The sequence below is a fragment of the Narcine bancroftii genome, chromosome 6, assembly GCF_036971445.1.
Source record: "Narcine bancroftii isolate sNarBan1 chromosome 6, sNarBan1.hap1, whole genome shotgun sequence".
Lineage (NCBI taxonomy): Eukaryota > Metazoa > Chordata > Chondrichthyes > Torpediniformes > Narcinidae > Narcine > Narcine bancroftii.
In genome coordinates, this window is record NC_091474.1 from 211,925,527 (window position 1) to 211,944,533 (window position 19,007).

At 40.3% G+C, this 19,007-nt stretch overlaps 1 protein-coding gene across 4 annotated transcripts in view; it reads left to right on the top strand.

Annotated features, from left to right (window-relative positions):
- Window positions 1-2,126: 2,126 nt before the first annotated feature.
- The window catches only part of elovl4a (ELOVL fatty acid elongase 4a), a 69,623-nt gene continuing 52,742 nt past the window's right edge, over window positions 2,127-19,007 (top strand). The window contains exons 1-3 of one of the 4 annotated variants that reach the window (XM_069887396.1): window positions 2,127-2,546; window positions 3,505-3,583; window positions 14,518-14,611. In XM_069887396.1, the coding sequence (XP_069743497.1) occupies window positions 14,545-14,611 (67 nt within the window). In that variant the 5' untranslated portion in view covers window positions 2,127-2,546; window positions 3,505-3,583; window positions 14,518-14,544. The other 3 variants (XM_069887397.1, XM_069887400.1, XM_069887398.1) reach the window with 3 other exon arrangements.

Here is a 19,007-nt window from a genome sequence, read left to right on the forward strand (position 1 = left end):
CACACTAAAGGCATCTTGAAGAAAGCAAATCAGTGCTTCGACTTCCTCAGGAGTTTGCAGAGGTTTGGTATGACACCAGAAACCCTGGCAAATTTCTACAGATGCGTGGTGGAAAGTGTGCTGACCAGCTGCATCACAGCCTGGTATGGGGACACCAATACCCCTGAGTGTAAAGCCCAGCAAAAGTGCAAAAGTGGACACAGCCCTGGACAACACTGGCAAAACCCTTCCCACTATCAAAAACATCTACGGAGAACCCTGCCATTGGGAGTGCAGCAGCAATCATCATAGATCCACACCACCCAGCACAAACTCTGGTTTTACTGCTGCCGTCAGGAAAGAGGTATAGGTGCCACAAGACTCGTACCATCAGGTTCAGGAACAGCGGCTACCCTCCATCATCAGACTTCACAACAACAAACTCAATCAGGAACTCGTTTAAGGACTTATTTGTGCACTTTATTGATTTTTTAAATTCTCTCTCTATTGCACAGTTGGTTTGTTTCCATTTATTATCTATTTACAGTTCTTTATTTGTTTACTTTTATATACTGTGTACAGTTTTTTGCACTACCAATAAGTGGTAATTCTGCCTTGTTCACAAAAAAAGAGTTGTATACGATGTCATTTATGTATTCTGACAATAAATCTGAAAAACAAGGAGAGAAAAAAATGCTAAAGTTTTTTTTAAGGTCTGATGGGTAGGATTTGTGTAGTCTTGGGAGAAGGGGGAGGAAACCAGAATTTTGAAAAATGCAAAATCAGCAGTTGCTGGCTCAGGTGCAGTACTCAAAATTACTAGAGAAACTTGATAGGTCACACAAAAGCAAAAGGAAGATGACATTTCAGGTCTGTTCCCTTCTTCAGCAGTGCTGAAAATCAGGCAGATACCTGAATATCAAGGGGGGATGGGAAAGCAACAAGAATGGAAGGGAGAGGAAAAGAGGCTAAGAGGTAATGGCAGGATATAGATGAGAGGGAATAAGAAAAAAAAAGCTGTAAAGAGATCATAGGAGAGGGGAGAAGACTAAGAAAGATAATTCTCTGATGGAAAAGGAAGGAAGGGGCAGGGGTACTGGAGGGAGACAGAGGAGGGAAAAGGAGAAGTTGTGGGTGGAAGATCACAAAAATTGGAGGCTGGAGTCTGCCGAGGTGGAATATAAAGTGCTGCTAGTCCAAATTGCTGCAGGCCTTGATTTGGCGATACATGGATGCCGATGAGTGTGGGCTTGAAGTGATTGGCCACTGGGAGGTCCTTACAGTTGGAGCAGATGGAGTAAGGTGCTCGGCGAACCAATCTCTCAATCTGCCAACATCATAAAGGATCCCCATCGCCCTGGACACACTCTCTTTTGCTGCTACCTTCAGACAGAAAGTGCAGCACCCTAGATGGAGTTAGTTAGGAAGGAAAAGTGGCTGTGGCAGCAAGCCACATGATCCTAGAACTTGAGAACAGCAGGGATTGCAGAAGGGGAGCCATGAAAGAGACTCTCATAGAATTCCCTTTGAAGAGAGAACTTGAGGGGAGGCATGCCTCGCTTGACCTCATCACTTTAGTGTACTGCAGTGCAGCCTGAAGTCTGGCACCTCTCCGTTCAAAAGCAGTTCACCCCCTCACCCCCCACACCATCAGCTTCTTGCTGCCTGTACTATCCTAATCCTAATCCATAATACATCCTGGACGAGCAAAGATCTGTCTACCCTGTTGTAACATTTCTTTGCACTAACTCCAAATGACTATCTATCCTTTTGTGTTTATTCTTTTTCTTGTGTGATCATTAAATTTATAATTTTTGTTTGTACTTTGTGTCCCTTTGTAGAAACGACAGGCAAGAATTTCAATAAATCTGTACATTATATTTTAGGATATGACAGTAATCTCTCGTAATCAAATCAGTTGCAGTCGAGGCCACACTCATTAAAATAAATAAATCCTGAATTGGACCTAAAACAATTGCAGCCTGGATAATCTGCTGATGAAGACGATAGAACGTTTCTGAAGCAATGACTCCGTTCTCGCTTTGCATGATTGCTCTGTGCGTCTGGGTTTGCGCGGGATGATCATCGCGTGCATGCGTCGATGGGACGGCGGCAGTTGAGTGACAGGCACAATCGCATGCGCAGTGAGTTGCTCGAGTGACAGCTTTGTGGGTGGGCGGACAGTGATCGAGAATCGCTGAAGGTCGGCGGGAGGGAAAGGTGCCCTTGATTGGAGGGGTGGGCGAGGCGGCAGGGAGTAAGTTATGAAGTGGTAGGTCGCCACTGGCTTCCGATCGCCTGCGGCGTCGTCGCGGGTCACCTTTCGGCCGCCTCGCCCGAGGGGTGTTTGGGAGCACCGGTCCGTGGTTGCGGTGGAGGATCATCCCCCTTGGAGGGCGCGAGCACGAGAAGCGGTCGGGAGCGTGCGCGAGCAGCGGAGAGGGAGGCAGCAGCCCTGACCTTGCAGCGAAGCTTGGTGGGAGCTGCAAAGCGTCGCTCGCAGACTCCTTCCAGCCGAGGATACCGGCTTTCCTATTGTCTGGTCTGCGACCAGGGAGCTGCACCCGGTTAGTTGCGAGAGAGAGGGGGTCTTTTCACAATTGCACGATGCCGTGGATGATGAGACTGAGCAGGATTTGGAATGAACGATGACTTGGATTTTGAGAATGGTCACGCAATGAAATATTTGGACCTCTTTTAAGTTCTGATTCTGTGCGTGTGTGAGATGTATCCAGTTGACGGGTTGACTTTTCTCATGCACGTTAGCGAATATTTGCAGAAATATCGGCTTGAGGCAATGCAGTAGCATGAATGACACAGAAGCTCAATTGGTAGCGTTTTAGGAAGGAGGAGGTAGGAAGAAGTCAAGAGTGGCTCTTAATTGGAATGGTGCATCTAGATTTGTTTTCCTTTATTCGCACAAAGAAAAATTAATGATTTCCAGCATTGCGGGGGGGGGGGGGGTTTCCAATTTTGTGAACAGACTTTTCAAACTGAGGTTGGCATCTTTCGAGTGAGAAAATCGGGTTTCTATGTGAGCAATGCTCATTATGGTTTAAAATTATACGGGTGATTTTTTTTTTTAATGACTAAATGTTGTTTAAAATGTACCTGTAACATACTCGGATTGTATCGCAAAGCAACCAGCTGAACAGCAAATTGGGCTAATTACTGTACGTATTAAAGCAGCACTTGTGATGAATTTACATAATCCACAATCGTTGATTTAATATAATTACTTTTAATGGAAAAGCACAAGAACTTGTTCAAAATGTATTTACAACAGCTAATAGATGTCTTTCCATTTGCATTTAGAGTAGATATAAATCAAACTTGACATACTTTAGATTTAATAACTAGTAAAAGCAATAAAAGTAAATGTGTCTGTGTAGTATTGAATTTTGCCATCAGCTTCCATGAGTAACTTGTTGGCAAAGTATATTGAGAACTATATTTAACATGCTGGATGGCATTTTTGCTTCAATTTCTCACCTTTATTTCCTCAAACCGAATCCTTGGATTTAGTGACTCATTCTGCAGCATAGATCCACAGCATTGACATCCCTTCTGCACCCAGATCAGACAACAACAAATTCCATTGAAAGTAAGCATCATCTATGGAGTGTTGTCTGATTATTGTTGAGTGCATAATTGTACCATGTTCTGTTTTTTTTTGGTAATGTCTTCTGATTAACAGTTAGCAGTGATTCCAAGAACCGTTTTAAAATGTAACTGCTACCAGGAGATAGATAATGGAATGTCTGCTTCTTGATCTGGGTTGTTTGTTTCTGATTTCTGATGTGGATTTCAAATTATCATGAGAATGGCCAGTTTTGTCAGATGTCTGCCACTAACTGAATGCAGACAAGTGGCCATACTTGTAATACCTCTGCACTATGGTCGCAGCTGGCAAGGCTTTTAGGGGTAACACTGCACCACACCACGACCTACCACAGGATTGGTAGAGAGGTACCACTGACACCTTAAGTCCACTCTGATGGCAAGACTTTCTGGCCCCGACTGGGTGGACGAGTTGGCCTGGGTTCTCCTTAGGAGAAGGGTAAATAAAACACCAGGTCACAGACAGAACTCTGTCAATTTTACTATTTATATTTTGTTTTCACTGAAAATGGAAACATTTTATATTGAGGGAGACATTGTTTTAAGGATTCTGTTTCCTCCTTCCACCATGTACCAACTGTCATTGGGAGACGTGTATGTTATTGTAATTAAAAAGTTAAATTGTTAACATGGATGCCTGAATTTTCTTCAGTATTCAAAAACATAAGGGGAATGTTCTGTATCATCGGACTTCTAATTATTAAAATTTTATAATTTAATGCACATTTTATGATCTTGGAGAATCTGAAATTGAGTATGTGGCATTAGAGGTTTGAATCAATTGTAAAGAATAAGTGTCACTATTAATACTATTAAAATATTAATTTGTGTTTTAAAATCTTATAAATTAATATATTTTGGAAAGAAATGTAAATTGTAATATTCATCCTTAAAAATGCTCAATTGAGGAAACCTTGTTATTTCCTTGGTGTCAATTTTGAGAATTTCTGAAGGGGTGTTTAAGTTCTTCTGGGGGGGGGGGGGGTAAAAAATTCTTGATATGTCCCACCTTAACGGCTGTTGCATAGTTCACTTCCATTGTATCACTTCTCATTAATTATTTGATAATATTTTAAAAACAGTTATATTAGTTTATTCAATTATGCTCATAGAGATATATATATGTGATTAGGGGGAAATATCTACAGTTGCAAGAGACATTGGCAAGATTAAAATTAAGCTGTTCAAATAACTTGGAACCCTGACCTGTTAATTAACACAACATTAATAACTGCATTGATACAGGTTATGGTGAATTGTTCAGAGAGGTTCTTAGAGACTGTAGCAATGAGCTCAGAGATTTGGGAATTCCCAGATATAATCCTGCATGAATTGTACGGTGGCAGTGGTGATGGGTATTGGTCTTAATCCCACTTCTTACAAGGAGGAATCTTGATCAGCATTACCTGTTTCTGACTTGGAGTGCATGCATGAATGTCATAATTTTTTACCAATAGACTTCATTCACAATAAATAATTTTCAAACAGAAAACCATTCAAAATCTCTTCACACCCTTAGTTTTGTTTCCAAAGTTTCCAGCACTGTACATTGTTACATCCATTTCTATTTAGCAGTATTGTTACCATTGTGACACTGTCATTACTCCCCTCTGTTGTTTAAGGGGCTTTCCTTCGGTCTAAGCCTTTCAATGCCAGAAACTGAAGGACTCTAGACAGTGGTCCTTCCCCACAGCATCCTTGCGTTGGTTGTGCCAAGCTTCAGTGCATCCCCCAATACGTACTCCTGCAGCGACAACTCTGTGAGCAGAAAGCAAAATATTGGGCAGACCAAAGTTAGTGACTGTGTTGATGGTCTTCCAGCAGTTCTAGATGTCTGACTCTGTGAGCATCCCCAGGAACAGCCTGTAAATCAGACAACCCTCTGTCATGCTGCTGCTGGGGATGAATAGTGACAAGGACACTTCCATCCTTCTCACACACTCTTAGCGAATTGTGGCGCTTATAGGAGCTGAAGGAAATCACTGCTGCCACACCGAAGGTCATTAACGACTGTTTTTATTCAAATTCAGCGCGGCCCTTTAAGGGCAGCATGAGCTCAGTCACCTGGCGCATTGTGACGTCATAATCGCTGCCCAGAAGGGATGCTGGAGTCCGAGAGAAACCTCTAACGACGCCATTTCCCCATGGCTGCCCCATCACGTGGCAATACAAGCAGGACTGGTTCGCCATGAGATGTGTGCCGCCACAGTCTGCATTCTACAAAGAGTTTGCCACTGACTCCATTCCACCGCAGTTATCTCAGGTTCTGGTTGTACAGGAAGGATCTAACCAGGAAGGCTCCTCTCGCCACTAGCCAGGTCAACTTTTGGGTCTTGTTCGTGAACACTGGTGATGAGACATTCCACCAGATGACCTGGATGGTCTGCTCAGGGAACCTCTCCACCATGTCCATTAAGTCCTCATCTCTCAATATCTGCAAGATGTTCTGTGCTGACCACTGCCTAATGGCCTTGTTGTCAAAGGCTTTCCACTGGAAAAACTTTTCCATGAAGGATAGGTGGTGTGGTAAAGTCTAGTTGACTAGGACATTGTACAACAACGGAATGAAGCCTATTCTTCACAACACCCCAGGAAGATTCTCAATACATAGTGACACTTAGTGCCCAAGCACTTTGGTTCCTCGTGCAGCCTGACACAGCCACAGACAAAGATGATAATCAGGATGAGGATCAGATAATGGCTTGTACCCATGTCCCCATTGTCTGTTGACTTGTTCATGTTGACCCTTTGGACCCTTTCCATCTTGGATTCCAACATGAACCAGAAAACTGGTCTGGTGATTGCCAAGATGGAGGTTTGGGGAATGGACTACACCAGGGCCATGTAAAACAGTAAAGAGAGCACCTTGCACCTGATGATCAGCTTCTCCCCTATTATTGAATGGGAGCGCACTACCCGCAGACCCAATTTCTGGTTGTTCTTTGAGATGTGCTCCAACCAATTTTTGTTGCATGTTTCGGCCAATCCAAACCAGATCTCCAACACCTTTAGTACTCAGATCCAACTGTAACGGGGATGGCAGATCAATCGGATCATTTGCCAAAGAACATTGCCTCATTTTTCTTACGATTTACCTCAGCACCCAATGCAGACTCAGAATGGACACAGATGCATAAAAGAATGTCAAATTACTGCTGGCCTAGCCACAATTTAAGTCACTTTGACATTTATGAGAATCTGGGCAATCAGAAGAGGAAATAACTGACAACATTCAACTCAACTGTATTATTTAAAGATGATTGGAAATCTGTAGAAGATGAGTAGTCCAGAGTCGTCGTACAGGATGCCCTAAAGATTGAGCACCTTTGCACTCTCCGTCTGCAATAATGGAGACCTCCCAGTGGGCACTCTCCAACCAGATGGCATTTACATCAACTTCTCCAGTTTTGTTAGGCTATTATCTCTGTTGTGTCTCTTTCTCTTTCTTTTGCTCTTTCTCTCGTTCACTCTCTCGTTTTCACTCTCTCTCTTTTGCTTTCTTTTTTTCATTTTCTCTCTTTCTTTCTCATTTCCTCCAATTTCCCACTCACTTCCCTCTCCATTCAGAGAGCTACCCTCTTCCCCATCACTTCTCAGCATTTTTCTCTTCAACCTTCCCACCCATATCCACCTATGGCCTTTTGCCTGTTGGCTCATGCTCTTCCCCCTGCCCCTTATTCCAACTTCTCTCTTCCCCCACCTTTTTATTCAGGCGCTTGCCTGTTTATTGTTCATTCCTCAATGAAAGGCTCAGGCACAAAATGTTGGTTATATCCCTTTGCCTCCTCCTATAGACACTGCATGACCTCTTAATTGTTCCAGTACTTCTATATAAATAATAAAGGAGCAGCGCCACAGCATGGTTGGCGTAACGGTTAGTGCAATGCCTTTATAGCACCAGCAATTGGAATGGGGGTTTGGATTGAAGGAATAGTTCCCCTTGTAGAGGTAATATAGAACTGGAGAGATAATAGAGAATCATGGAGTATAGGGAAGCAGAACAATGGATTAACTATGATTTTATTAAATGGTGGATCATGTTTAAGGAAATTGGTCCATTCATGTTCTTGTTTTCTTTCAAGGCCAACTTAAATTTGTAACGATGTTTCACATTTTCTTTTTAAGAACCTGAGTGAACTTGAGCTTTCATTATGATCAGGTAGTTTCATGGTGGCATTTCTTTCAATTCCAAATCAATTTAAATACTTACAATTTAAATTCACTTGTTCCTATAGTATAGTGAGATTCAAACTTATGATACACAAGTCACCTATAACAAACTGAGCTTGAGCCCTTTCGCTGACTACTAACAAGACTTTTGTTCTATTTTGCTGGGAACATTTTTTTTGAGAATTTGTGTGTTTTTGTCACCAAACTTACAACCTTGTTTTACAAATTGTTTATTTTATCAATAATATTTGTCTTCACCACAGATCTCATAATATACTCATGGACCACAGGTTGAATCACACTGAATTGAGTTTGGATTTATTGTTTATCGTCTTATACATTGTGCAGTGTACACCAGAATTCTTGCTGCAGCTGAGCATGTACTGCTAAAGAAAAACTATAATGATAAACTAATTGAACTAAATTAAGAGACAATAAATATACGAGAAAGATGAGAAATAGTCACGGAAATCTTCATGGTAGAAAAAAAGTGATTTGTACTAATTCAGACAATTTTTTCAAGTTGTTGGAGCAATCCAATACTTGTACCAAAGGGAGGTTCAAGAGTAGTAGCTAAAGGAAAGAAACTGTTCTTGAAGTCTGTAATAATCCTAGCTATGTTCATGTTCCAATTCACGTTCAAGTTCAGATTTATTTTCAGAGACTATACATGACATCATGTACAACCCTGAAATTCTCCTGTCCTTGAGATCAGGAAGAATTTCTACTTATCGGTTGTGTAAATTGTACTCAAGAGAAAGAAACATACAAAAGAGAGAAACCTAAGCAAAGAAGCATATGAAAACAAACTGCATATACTGGAAAAAAAAATGTTTATTAACAAAAAAGTAAGGAACATTAAATGAGTCTGAATCTGTTGTTTAGAAGTCTGATGGTGGAGGGATAACAACTGTTTCTGAATCTGGTGATATGTGTCTTGTGGCACCTTTACCTCTTTCCTTTTTTTTTAATTGTTTTTGATATTTTTCCAAAAATTATACATAGTGACATTTTGAATATACAATATATTAAACTTTTTCTAACAAACAAAACAGTTCCGTCCTCCCTCCCCACCCTCCCACTCCATACATACAGATCCGTTCACCGGCAGAGCTTGCATATATTTTAAGTATATAGAGTCCAATTAGGGAAACTATGTTTTTGTATACTTTTATACCCTTTCTTTCTTTGTTTCTTTTTATTACTGTATCTGGGCCCCTATGTGGTCCAGGTATGGCTGCCAGACCATTACAAAAGTGTTGTATTTGTTCTTACAGCTGTTCATTTCTGCAGTCCATTATGCTATAAGTAGAGGGGAATCAGACTTCCAAGTGATCGCGATACAATTTTTTCGCCAGTGCTATATTTATAAATGAGATTTGATATTTGATCAATTTGTCATTTATTTTATCCTGGTTAATTTTTCTGCGATTTGTTTTGCCAAAATAACTTCACTTTCATGCATGACCATATAACATGGAGAAAAGTTCCTTTCTCAGTACCACATCTGAAACATATCTCTGAAATTTCGGCTTTTGATCTGTATAACTTTTATGAGATAAGATCTAATTAGTGTAAAATAATTATACTGAACCAGTTCATAGCTTGCATTTCTAATTGATGTCATGCTGTCCTTTCACCATTCTGACCAGCTTCTTTCTAAAATCACCACACCCAAGTCCGATTCCCATCTTTCCCTTGACCTCTAAAACTCTGGTTTTACACTTTCGCTTTGGAGAGCATAGTACATTTTTGTTATAAATTTGGATGTATTCCCCATCCAAACCATTTGTTTAGTTTCACTAATTTCAGGTGGGGTCAACGTTGGTCCCCATCTTTCTCTTAAAAACAAACTAAACTGGAGAAAACCGAAGAAGGTCCCATTGGCCACTCTGTATTTATTTGTGTTCTAATTGTTCAAAGGATACGAGTTCCTTCTGTGTAACAGTCCTTAATATATCTTATACCTTTGTCATACCACAGGCAACAACACATTTTTATACAATTGTGCTTTTATTGATATCCTTACTTTTTTTTGTATACATTCACTAATTTCTTGCCACGTTCTAATATATATTAGAATGGAGTTATCTGTCTTTTTCTTTAGAGATTTGAAACTCCATTTATAGATAAAGTCCTTTGCTTCCCCCTCCTCCTCATTAGCATGGCAGCAGTGAAAACAGAGTTTGTCCTGGGTGGTGTCGATCCTTCATGATTGTTGCTGCTCTCCAGCAACATTCCATGTAGATTTTCTCGATGGTCGGGACAGTTTTGCCACTGATGTCCTGGGCTTTCTGCTCAGAGGTATTGGTGCCCTATACCAGGCTGTGATGCAGCTGGTCAGCACACTTTCCACTACACATCAATGAACTTTTGCCAAGGTTTCCGATGTCATACTGAACCTCAACAGACTGCTGAGGAAATGAAGGTGCTGATGAGTTTTCTTCACGATTACATTAGTATGTTGGGTCCAGAATGGGTCCTCCAAAATGGTGATTCCCAGAAATTTAAATTTGCTCACCTTCTCCACCTTTTGATTGCTGGATCATATGCCTCTGGTTTTCATTCCTAAGGTCTACAATCACTCCTTGGTATTGGTGACATTGAGTGAGAGGTTGTTGTTAGCTAAGTTTTCAATCTCCCTCCTCTATGCAGACTCATTGCCCCTTTTTATGCAGCCCACTATTTGTAAATGGTACTGTTATTCTACTGAGCCACACAGTCATAGGTGTAATGCAAGTAGAGCATGAGGCTAGGTACCCAGCCCTGTGGTAGTGCTGATGGAGATTGTGGAGGAGTCGTCATTCTTGCCAATCCACACTTATTATGGTCTGGAGGTGAGGAAATCCAGGATCCAATTACACAGTTGAGTATTGAAGCCCAGATCTTAAAGTTTGCTGATCAATTTAGAGGGGGTGGCCGTGATAAATGCTGAACTGTTGTCAATAAAGAGTATCCTGATTTATGTATCATTTGCTGTCCAAGTGTTCCAGTGAGGTGGCACCTGTTACAGTCCTGTTAATGTAGTAGGCAAATTGGAATCGATCCATGTTACTGCTGAGAGAGGAGCTGATATGTTTTAACATCAGCTTCTTCAAACATTTCATCACTGTGGATGAAAGTGCCACTGGTTGGAGGTCATTTCAGCAGGTTACCGCACTCTTCTTGGGCATTGGTATGATTGACACCATACCCTTTTGGAGTGAGATGTTGAAGATATCCAGTTGGTCAGTACAGGTTTTCAGTACTCAGCTGGGTACTCCACCCGGATCAGATGCTTTCCTTGGATTCACTATACTGAAGGCAGCCCGTAAGTCATCTTCTGATATTGACAGGATTATCAGGGGTTGTGGGGCCGCGTATTAGTTCCTCCTTGTTCTGGTGGTCAAATTGGGTATTGAAGGCATTTGGAAGCAGATTTGGTGTCTCCTATTGCACCAGATTTGGTTTTGCAGCAGGTTAGGGTCATTTAGTCCCTGTCATGGTTGTCAGGTACCCTTCATTGTTTCCATTCTCATCCAAAATCTCCACTTCATCTGGGAGATATCTTTCCGTAGATCATACCTGTTTGTTGTGTAGTGTTGAGGATCTCCTGACTTAAATGCCTGTGATATGGCTCTCAGAAGGTTCTGAATTTCATTGTTCATCCATGGCTTCTGGTTGAGGAATACCCTGAATGATGAGTATGTTTCTACCTTCTGCAGTCTTCTGCATTCCTGGAAGAGGGGACTATGTGTAATGTATCTAAGTTTGCATTAAAATGAGTAGAAAAGCACATTGTGCAGAGGATGCAAAGAGATTACAGATTAAGTGAGTAGATATCGGTCTGGGCAGGTGGAGTACGGAGTTGGTAAATGAGAGGGAAGAGGATAGAGAAGATCTGATTATTATTTTCAGAAAAAAACCCCTGCTATCTGGAATTCAAGTAATTGGCAAAAAAATTGCAGAAAATAAAGTTTAAAAATATGGAAGTTTAAAATTGGTGCACTTCGCTGTTAGTTCGCCAATCAAGCTCCACGCAGTCTCAAGCAACTGGAAAAATTCACTTATCCGGCATTTACCAATTCCCATAGGTGCCAGCTACCAGGCCATTTACTGTACATGGTGAAAGTTTTCAGCATGCTGTTGTGCAGAGGAAATTGGGAGTGTCTGTGCATGAATCGCAAAAGGCTGGCTTGTAGATACAACAAGTGATCAAGAATGCAAATAGAATGTTGGACTTCATGCTCGAGGGATTGAATTCAAGAGCAGGGATTTTCTGCTACAACTGTACAGAGTACTGGTTAAGCTGCCACTGAAGCATACTGTTTTGGACTCCTAACTTGAGAAAAGAATTCAGGAAAAAAATGAGTGGCAATCTTATAGAAATAGGTAAAATTACGGGATAGACAAGTAGAAATTCTGCCTGGCCTGCAGGGGAAAAATCTCAGGGTTGTATATGATGTCATTTGTGAAGTCTGACAATAATACTGAACTTTTGAACTTTTAAGATAGATGCAGGAAAGTTGTTTCCACTGGCTGAAAATGTTTGAGATATGGGAGCACTAGTCCATGAAACAGAAATTTATTAGTACAGCTAATGAAACATTTGCATTTATTGCAAGGGCAACAAGAAAGAAAATACAGTTTGCTGGTGAGATTACACCTGGCATGGCATACTGTTGGCATCCATATTTAAGTATGTATATACATGCATTGAATGAAAAGCAGAGATGGTTTAATGGATTGAAAATGGGAGAAAAAAAAGTTTTGGTCATACCTTGACAATAGGCTCAGGCCCTATAAACATTGCGTGACCTGTTGAGTTTTTCCAGTATTAATAGGTTGATTCCTGAAGAAAGGTTGAACAAGTTAGTTCTTGGCTCTTTGGAATCTGGCAGATCTTACCAAAACATTTAATAATCTGAGGAGGGTTGGTTAGATGGATGCTAAAAGTATAGCCCCTTTCACACTTGCAAGTGGTCCTAGGAATTAATAGCCAATTGGCTTAAAAAGGGTCCAGTGTGGAATGAAAATCATCTCATGCTGGGGAATGATTGCCTTGACCCCTAGTTCAATCCCTGGCATCTGCAGACACCAGCATTGTAATCAACCAAGTATAGAATGGGCAGTTGCATTCTAAGACAGAAATGACCCAAGTTTTTGCCTGAGAGCAGGAATGTGAAGGAAGAAAAAGATTAAAATGAAGGTATAAACTTTGCGTGGGAAAGTCGCAACGCGAAGGAGAGAGGGTAAATAGTGGGCAATTTTTACAGCGTGGGAAAGTTGGTAGCATTATAGCGCACAATTTATAAAGTCCGTGGGGAAAAGGCGATGGTGGACCTGACTTCCCAGAATGCCATATGGCAGTGAAACCCCTCCATGAGTGCTCCATGCATGCAGCTGTCCATACAGTCCTTTGTCTGCTGCACAGCATTCTGGGAGGCAAGTCCAGCATCACTTTTTCCCACGGTATTTATAAATTGTGCACGATAGCGCTACCAACTTTCCTGCGCTGTATAAATTGTACGCGAGCTACCAACTTTCCCACATTGTTTGAAAATGGTCCGCTATTGTGAGTTATTGCTGGCACTTTCTCGTGGTCCTTTATAAAAGATTTATATAGGTTGGGGCTGAAGGGTTCATACTGTGCTGTACATAAAGTTTAATTGTGTTATAATTAGGCATGATTAATTTTGTTCAAATATAAGTTCTTAATGCATAGATCAGGATTTAGGGCAGGTCCACCATTGCTTGGTGCATCATGACATCACAGGTAGAAGGTCGAACAGTCCTAACCACGTGGATGGTTCCTTGAAAATGTGAACACCTGCAGTGTTCTAGTTAAGAGTAGTCAAGTATGAACAGCAAAAACGCCATTCCTATCCTGAGACACTGAAAGGCTAATTTAGTGGGATGCAAGTATAAAAGAGGCTTATGTTCCCCTTATTGGGGGTATTTAGCACTAGGGAGCATAGTTTAAAAGTGAGAGGGTCATGTATTTTAGACATATGAAGAAACCTTTTCCACCAGTTGGTGTGTTGTTTTTCTTTTGTAATTCTCCACTTGACAGCTGTAGTCATTTTACATGCTAATTTGGGAAGAAAGTTTGTAATGTCCATTCAGCAGTGCACAACACAGCAGTTAGTACATCACTGTTACAGCACTAGCGACCCGTTTGAATCAGGTGCTGTCTGTAAGGACTTTGTACATTCTCCCGATGTCTGCATGGGTTTTCTCTGGATGGTCCGGTTTTCTCCCAACCTTCAAAACTTACCAGGGTTGTAGGTCAATTGGGTTTTATTGGGCAGCCCAGACTCATGAGCCAAAAGGACCTGTTACTGTGCTTTATGTCTAAATAAAAAATAAATGCCTTGGGCCATGGATACAGCTGAACCATGTTGCTGCAGACCAATACCATGCATCGACCTGTCAGCTCACTTTCCCCTGTTGTAGATCAAATTTTAAGTTCTTGTGCCTTTTTAATTTGGGAAACCATACCATGCTGTCACTCAGGAACGTAATCAAAAATGCTAGCTCTGAGCGGAAGAAGAGGATAAAAGGAAGGTTAATTTAAAGGTTGATTAAAAAGAAGTTTAAAGGAACTCCTTCCAGAAAGAGCAACTCAATTTGTAATAAAGATCCCACAAACTGCATGATATGGACCATAAAATGTTTTGGTTAGTTTGTGAAGAAGTAGAATTTCAAAGTTCAAAGGATTTAACCGGATTAATTGGCCAACCAAAATTGTATTTTTGTTTTTTGCAGATTGTGTAAGGAATTGTGCGTGAAATTATGGATGCAGTTGTACACCTCATTAATGATTCCCTGGAATTCTATCGATGGAGCCTCACCATTGCAGGTATTTATTTATATTTTGTCCACTGAAATTTTAAATTTGTATGCTGCTCCTGTATTCTGTGCATGAGTTTTTGGAGTGTGGATATGTTTTTATTAATTCAGTGTTGTCTTTGTTTCCAGCTGATATATTGAAATCTATTTTTGCTGTTTCAGTCTTTATTTGTGCAGAAGTTTACAACTGCAGTGGTGCTAAATGTATCCTACAATCATATCAGCCTATTTGACCCTGTCACTGTTCAGAAGCAAAATGGGATATGTTGACCCTGACCCTACATTTGCAAGATGAATTTCTTGGTGGTAATGTGTAAATATGTAAAGTTAATTGAGCTTTTGATGTCCAGTTTGAAGCTTTGCTATAAAAATGACAATCCATTTGGATTCAGCTTGAAGGAGCAACAATTTTCGATGAAGGAAAGCAATTTATGCTATCACAATATTGGGTTAAAATTATTGTTAAATATCACCTTTTATGTTAGCTGAGAAATCAAACAGAAGTGATATCAGAATAAAATTGTGTTATTAGTATACATTTGGAAGCATACCCCATGTCTAAAGTAAATTAATTAATTCATTTGAACATTGGAAATAAAATATTAAGAACAGAGCTTTGGAATGTATCTTAATTTGTCATCGTGAAGGAGAAATAGTTGTATATCCTGGCATTCTTGAGACAGATTAAAATTGAGCAAAGTTTACGCATGGTCACAAAGAACCACAGAGTCTGGCAACCGAGATTAGAAGTTAAGCATGTTGAGTGTTGTGAGGCACAAAGAAAATTGGTAAGGTTGCATACTGATCAAAATCACTGGGATATATTTAGAGATTTTCCACTCTGGTGAAGCATTCGAGGATGCACACTGGATTGAACAACTTCAAAACAGAATGGTCAAGAGGATTATTGGAGTTAGGCGTTGTACAAAGATGTAGTGCTAAGGCAGGCATTTGGATAAACTTTTAGATGAGGCTGCCTTGTGGTTCTTTCTGAAATCACCTTAGAAATTTGGCGTTGAATCAGGTTCAGAGATCTTGAAGTAAAGAGATTTTTGAAGTTGTGGATCTAGGGTTGTTTGTGGAATGTAAAATGACCTTGGGTGTAATCTGTCAGTTTTGGTGAGGACAGTATTCATTAACTGAATCGGATAGTGATGTTCAAGATGTGCTGCAGTGTTTGGCTCTCACATTTTGAGGAAATAAAGATTAAAAGTAAATGAAGAATTTTCAGATATTAAAATTAGAGGGTGGGGTTGATTAAGCTGTACTCGATATTACAATAATCAATCCATTTTAAAAATGTATTTTAATGAACCCAATAACCCTTTTTAATGAATTGGGATGTTTGAACTGTAAAAGTAAAGATATAACATAATATAAAAATAACTTGACATTGTAGATTCTTCAATGTCTTCTCCTGAGTACACATGGAATTTCAGTTCACCATTTGCTCTGCCAGCCTCTAAAGAAACAAACTGGAGTCGATTAGAGCTGGGATATCTAATTCCTCTTGTTGTGTATTTTTTTTTTAATTAAATTTTTTATTTTTCACACCATAAATCACAATAGCCATGATATACACTTTTTCTTTTCCACACATTTACAGTGACGTGTGTATTTTTTTCTTTATCTTTCTATTTATTGATCATGTTATAGGTATATATTACACGAGTAGAATAGGAGTGCATAATTAAACAGGGAAAAAAAAATCACTATATGACATATAACATATTGCATTACACCACAATTAGCAAATATGTTCTTATCTCCTCAAACTGAAATATTTAAAAAAAAAAGAAAAAAATTATCATAATAATCTAATCTAAGAAAAAAAATTAAAAAAGGAAAAAGACTGGGCAGCCTATACTGAAAATTTCTTCATAAAAATTAATTGTCTGGTCTTCAACAAAGAGAAAGGAAGTAAAATAAGTATACTAATTAAGACGTGGAAATAATTTATAAAGTGTCACTAAGTCTCTTCAAATTTAACAGGTATCAAATGTACAACTCCTAATTTTCTCTTAACTTAAACATGACATAATTTGAGAAAACCATTGAGTCATGGTAGGTAGATTAGAATCTCTCCATTTAAATAAAATAGCTCCTCAAGCCAACAATGTAGAAAAGGCTACAACCTGATAGTGGAAGTGGGAAACTATATTTCCAAAAAGAGCAGCCAATGGGTTAGGTCAAAATTTTTTATGCAGTTTAGCTGACAAAGTCTTAAAAATATTTATCCAATACCTCTCTAACATAGAGCATGACCAAAATGTATGAGTTAAGAAGTCACTTCTGATTTACATCTATCACAATTCTCTTCTGGCTGTCCATCCCATAGGATGATGATGGATCATTTCAGTTTGTGGGGTTTCTTATGAGGATACTCCACTCCTCAGAAAGTAGCAGTGTGTGCGTGAATAGATTTTAGTTGAGTTGCACAGGTCCAGACCCACCCTCTCAACACCCCTCCCGGATCCAGCGGCATGGTGAGGTCCAAGTCTGCTGGGGAAAGTTCTGTTGCAGTGAATGGGCAGACATATTTGCGAGATGACCGTTGACTCTACAGGAGGGTTTGTCTACCTTCGACACGTCTTGTTTCTCATCCTGCAGGGTTTCTAGCTATCCTCTGCACCAGGCAAACCTTGAGTTCATGTTTATTAAACAGTGTTTCTGCAGACCACAGTGCACACATTTCTCACATAATAATCACATACATATATAAAAATACAATATAAAATAGTATTTTAAATGGAAAAATATGCAGACGCTGGGATTGTAGTTTATTACACAGAAGTGCTGGAGAAACTCAGCAGGATTATTCACCATTTATAGGAAGCAAAGATCTCCCAATAGGCAAGTATTTCAATTCCACATCCATTCCCACCCTGATATGTCTGTCCATGGCCTCACGGCAATGCCAAACCTGGCCCCTTGCAAATTGGAGGAAAAGCACCTAAAACTTGATCTGCGCGCTCTCCAACCAGATGACATTAACATTGACCTCCAGTTTCCATTCGACCCCTCTCCTGTCTCCCTCTTTTTCTCTTTCCTTCTGTCTCCTTTCCTTCAGTTTCCACCCCTTCTCATTCCATTCAGAACTACCCCCTCCCTCATCGCCTCAATTTTTATCTCTTCTGCCCTCCCACCTATATCCACTTATAACCTGCCTGTTGTCCTGTGCTCCTCTCCCTGTCCCTTTTTCCCTCCTCTCCTCCTTTTTATTCAGGCAGCTGCCTGTCTTTTGCTCATACCATGTCATCTGATTGTACAAGTACCACCTGACAAAACAGCGCTCTCTGATCCTCGATGCAAAAACATGCAGACATGCAACCAGACATAACACACATACAGGCAAATAATACATATGCATTTATATCTTTAAAAATAAATAAATGAATATTGTTTTGTACAAATGAGTCTTGGATGTTTAGTGTGAGCAGTTCCTTTGGTTGTTCAGCATTCTCACTGCCTGTGGGAAGAAGCTGTTCCTCAGCCTGGTGGTGCTGGCTTGGATACTCCTGTATCTCTCACCCAACAGGAGCAGTTGAAAGATGCTGTGGGCAGGATGGAAGGGATCCTCAATGATTTTGCACGCCCTCTTCAGTCAACAATCCTGGTAGATCATGTCATTGGGTTGGGGCGGCCGTGGGGGGGGGGAGATCTCCTGTGATCCTCCCTGCCATTTTTATGATCCTATCGATTGACCTCTGATCCATTTCTCTACAGCAACCGTACCACGCTATGATGAAGCTGGCCAGGACGCTCTCAATAGAGCTCCTAAATAAGGTTGACATATTGGTGGCTGGTAGCCTTGCCCTCTTAAGCAAGGAAAGAGAAAGAGAGGGTGATAGGGGATAGATTGAATGGAAACAGGAGGTCAATGTTAATGTCATCTGGTTGGAGAGTGCGCAGATCAAATTTTAGTCTTCTCAGAAAGTGTAGTTGCTATTGCACCTTCCTGACAAGTGAGGAGTTGTTCAATGTCCATGATAGGTCACTAGTTAAGTGAACTCCAAGGAACTTGGTGTTATCCACTCTCTCTAATACACAGTTGTTGATGTGTAGTGGAGGGTGTTTGTTCCTGGTCCTCCTTGCACCTGGTTTCCATTCTTGAGGAAGAATACATTGTTTTTGGAGGTGGTCCAGAGGAGTTCACCAGGTTGATTCCAGGGATAAAGAGGTTAGGCTATGAGGAGAGATTGTGTCATCTGGGGCTGTACTTGCTGGAATTTAGAAGAATGAAAAGGGATCTTATATGAACATACAAAATTATGAAAGGCAATAGATAAGATAGAGGTAGGTAAGTTGTTTACATTGGTAGGGGAGGAAAAAAAGATTAAAAAAAAGAAACAAAAAAAAACAAGGCATTGGCGAGGCCAAATTTGGAATTCTGTGTGCAGTTCTGG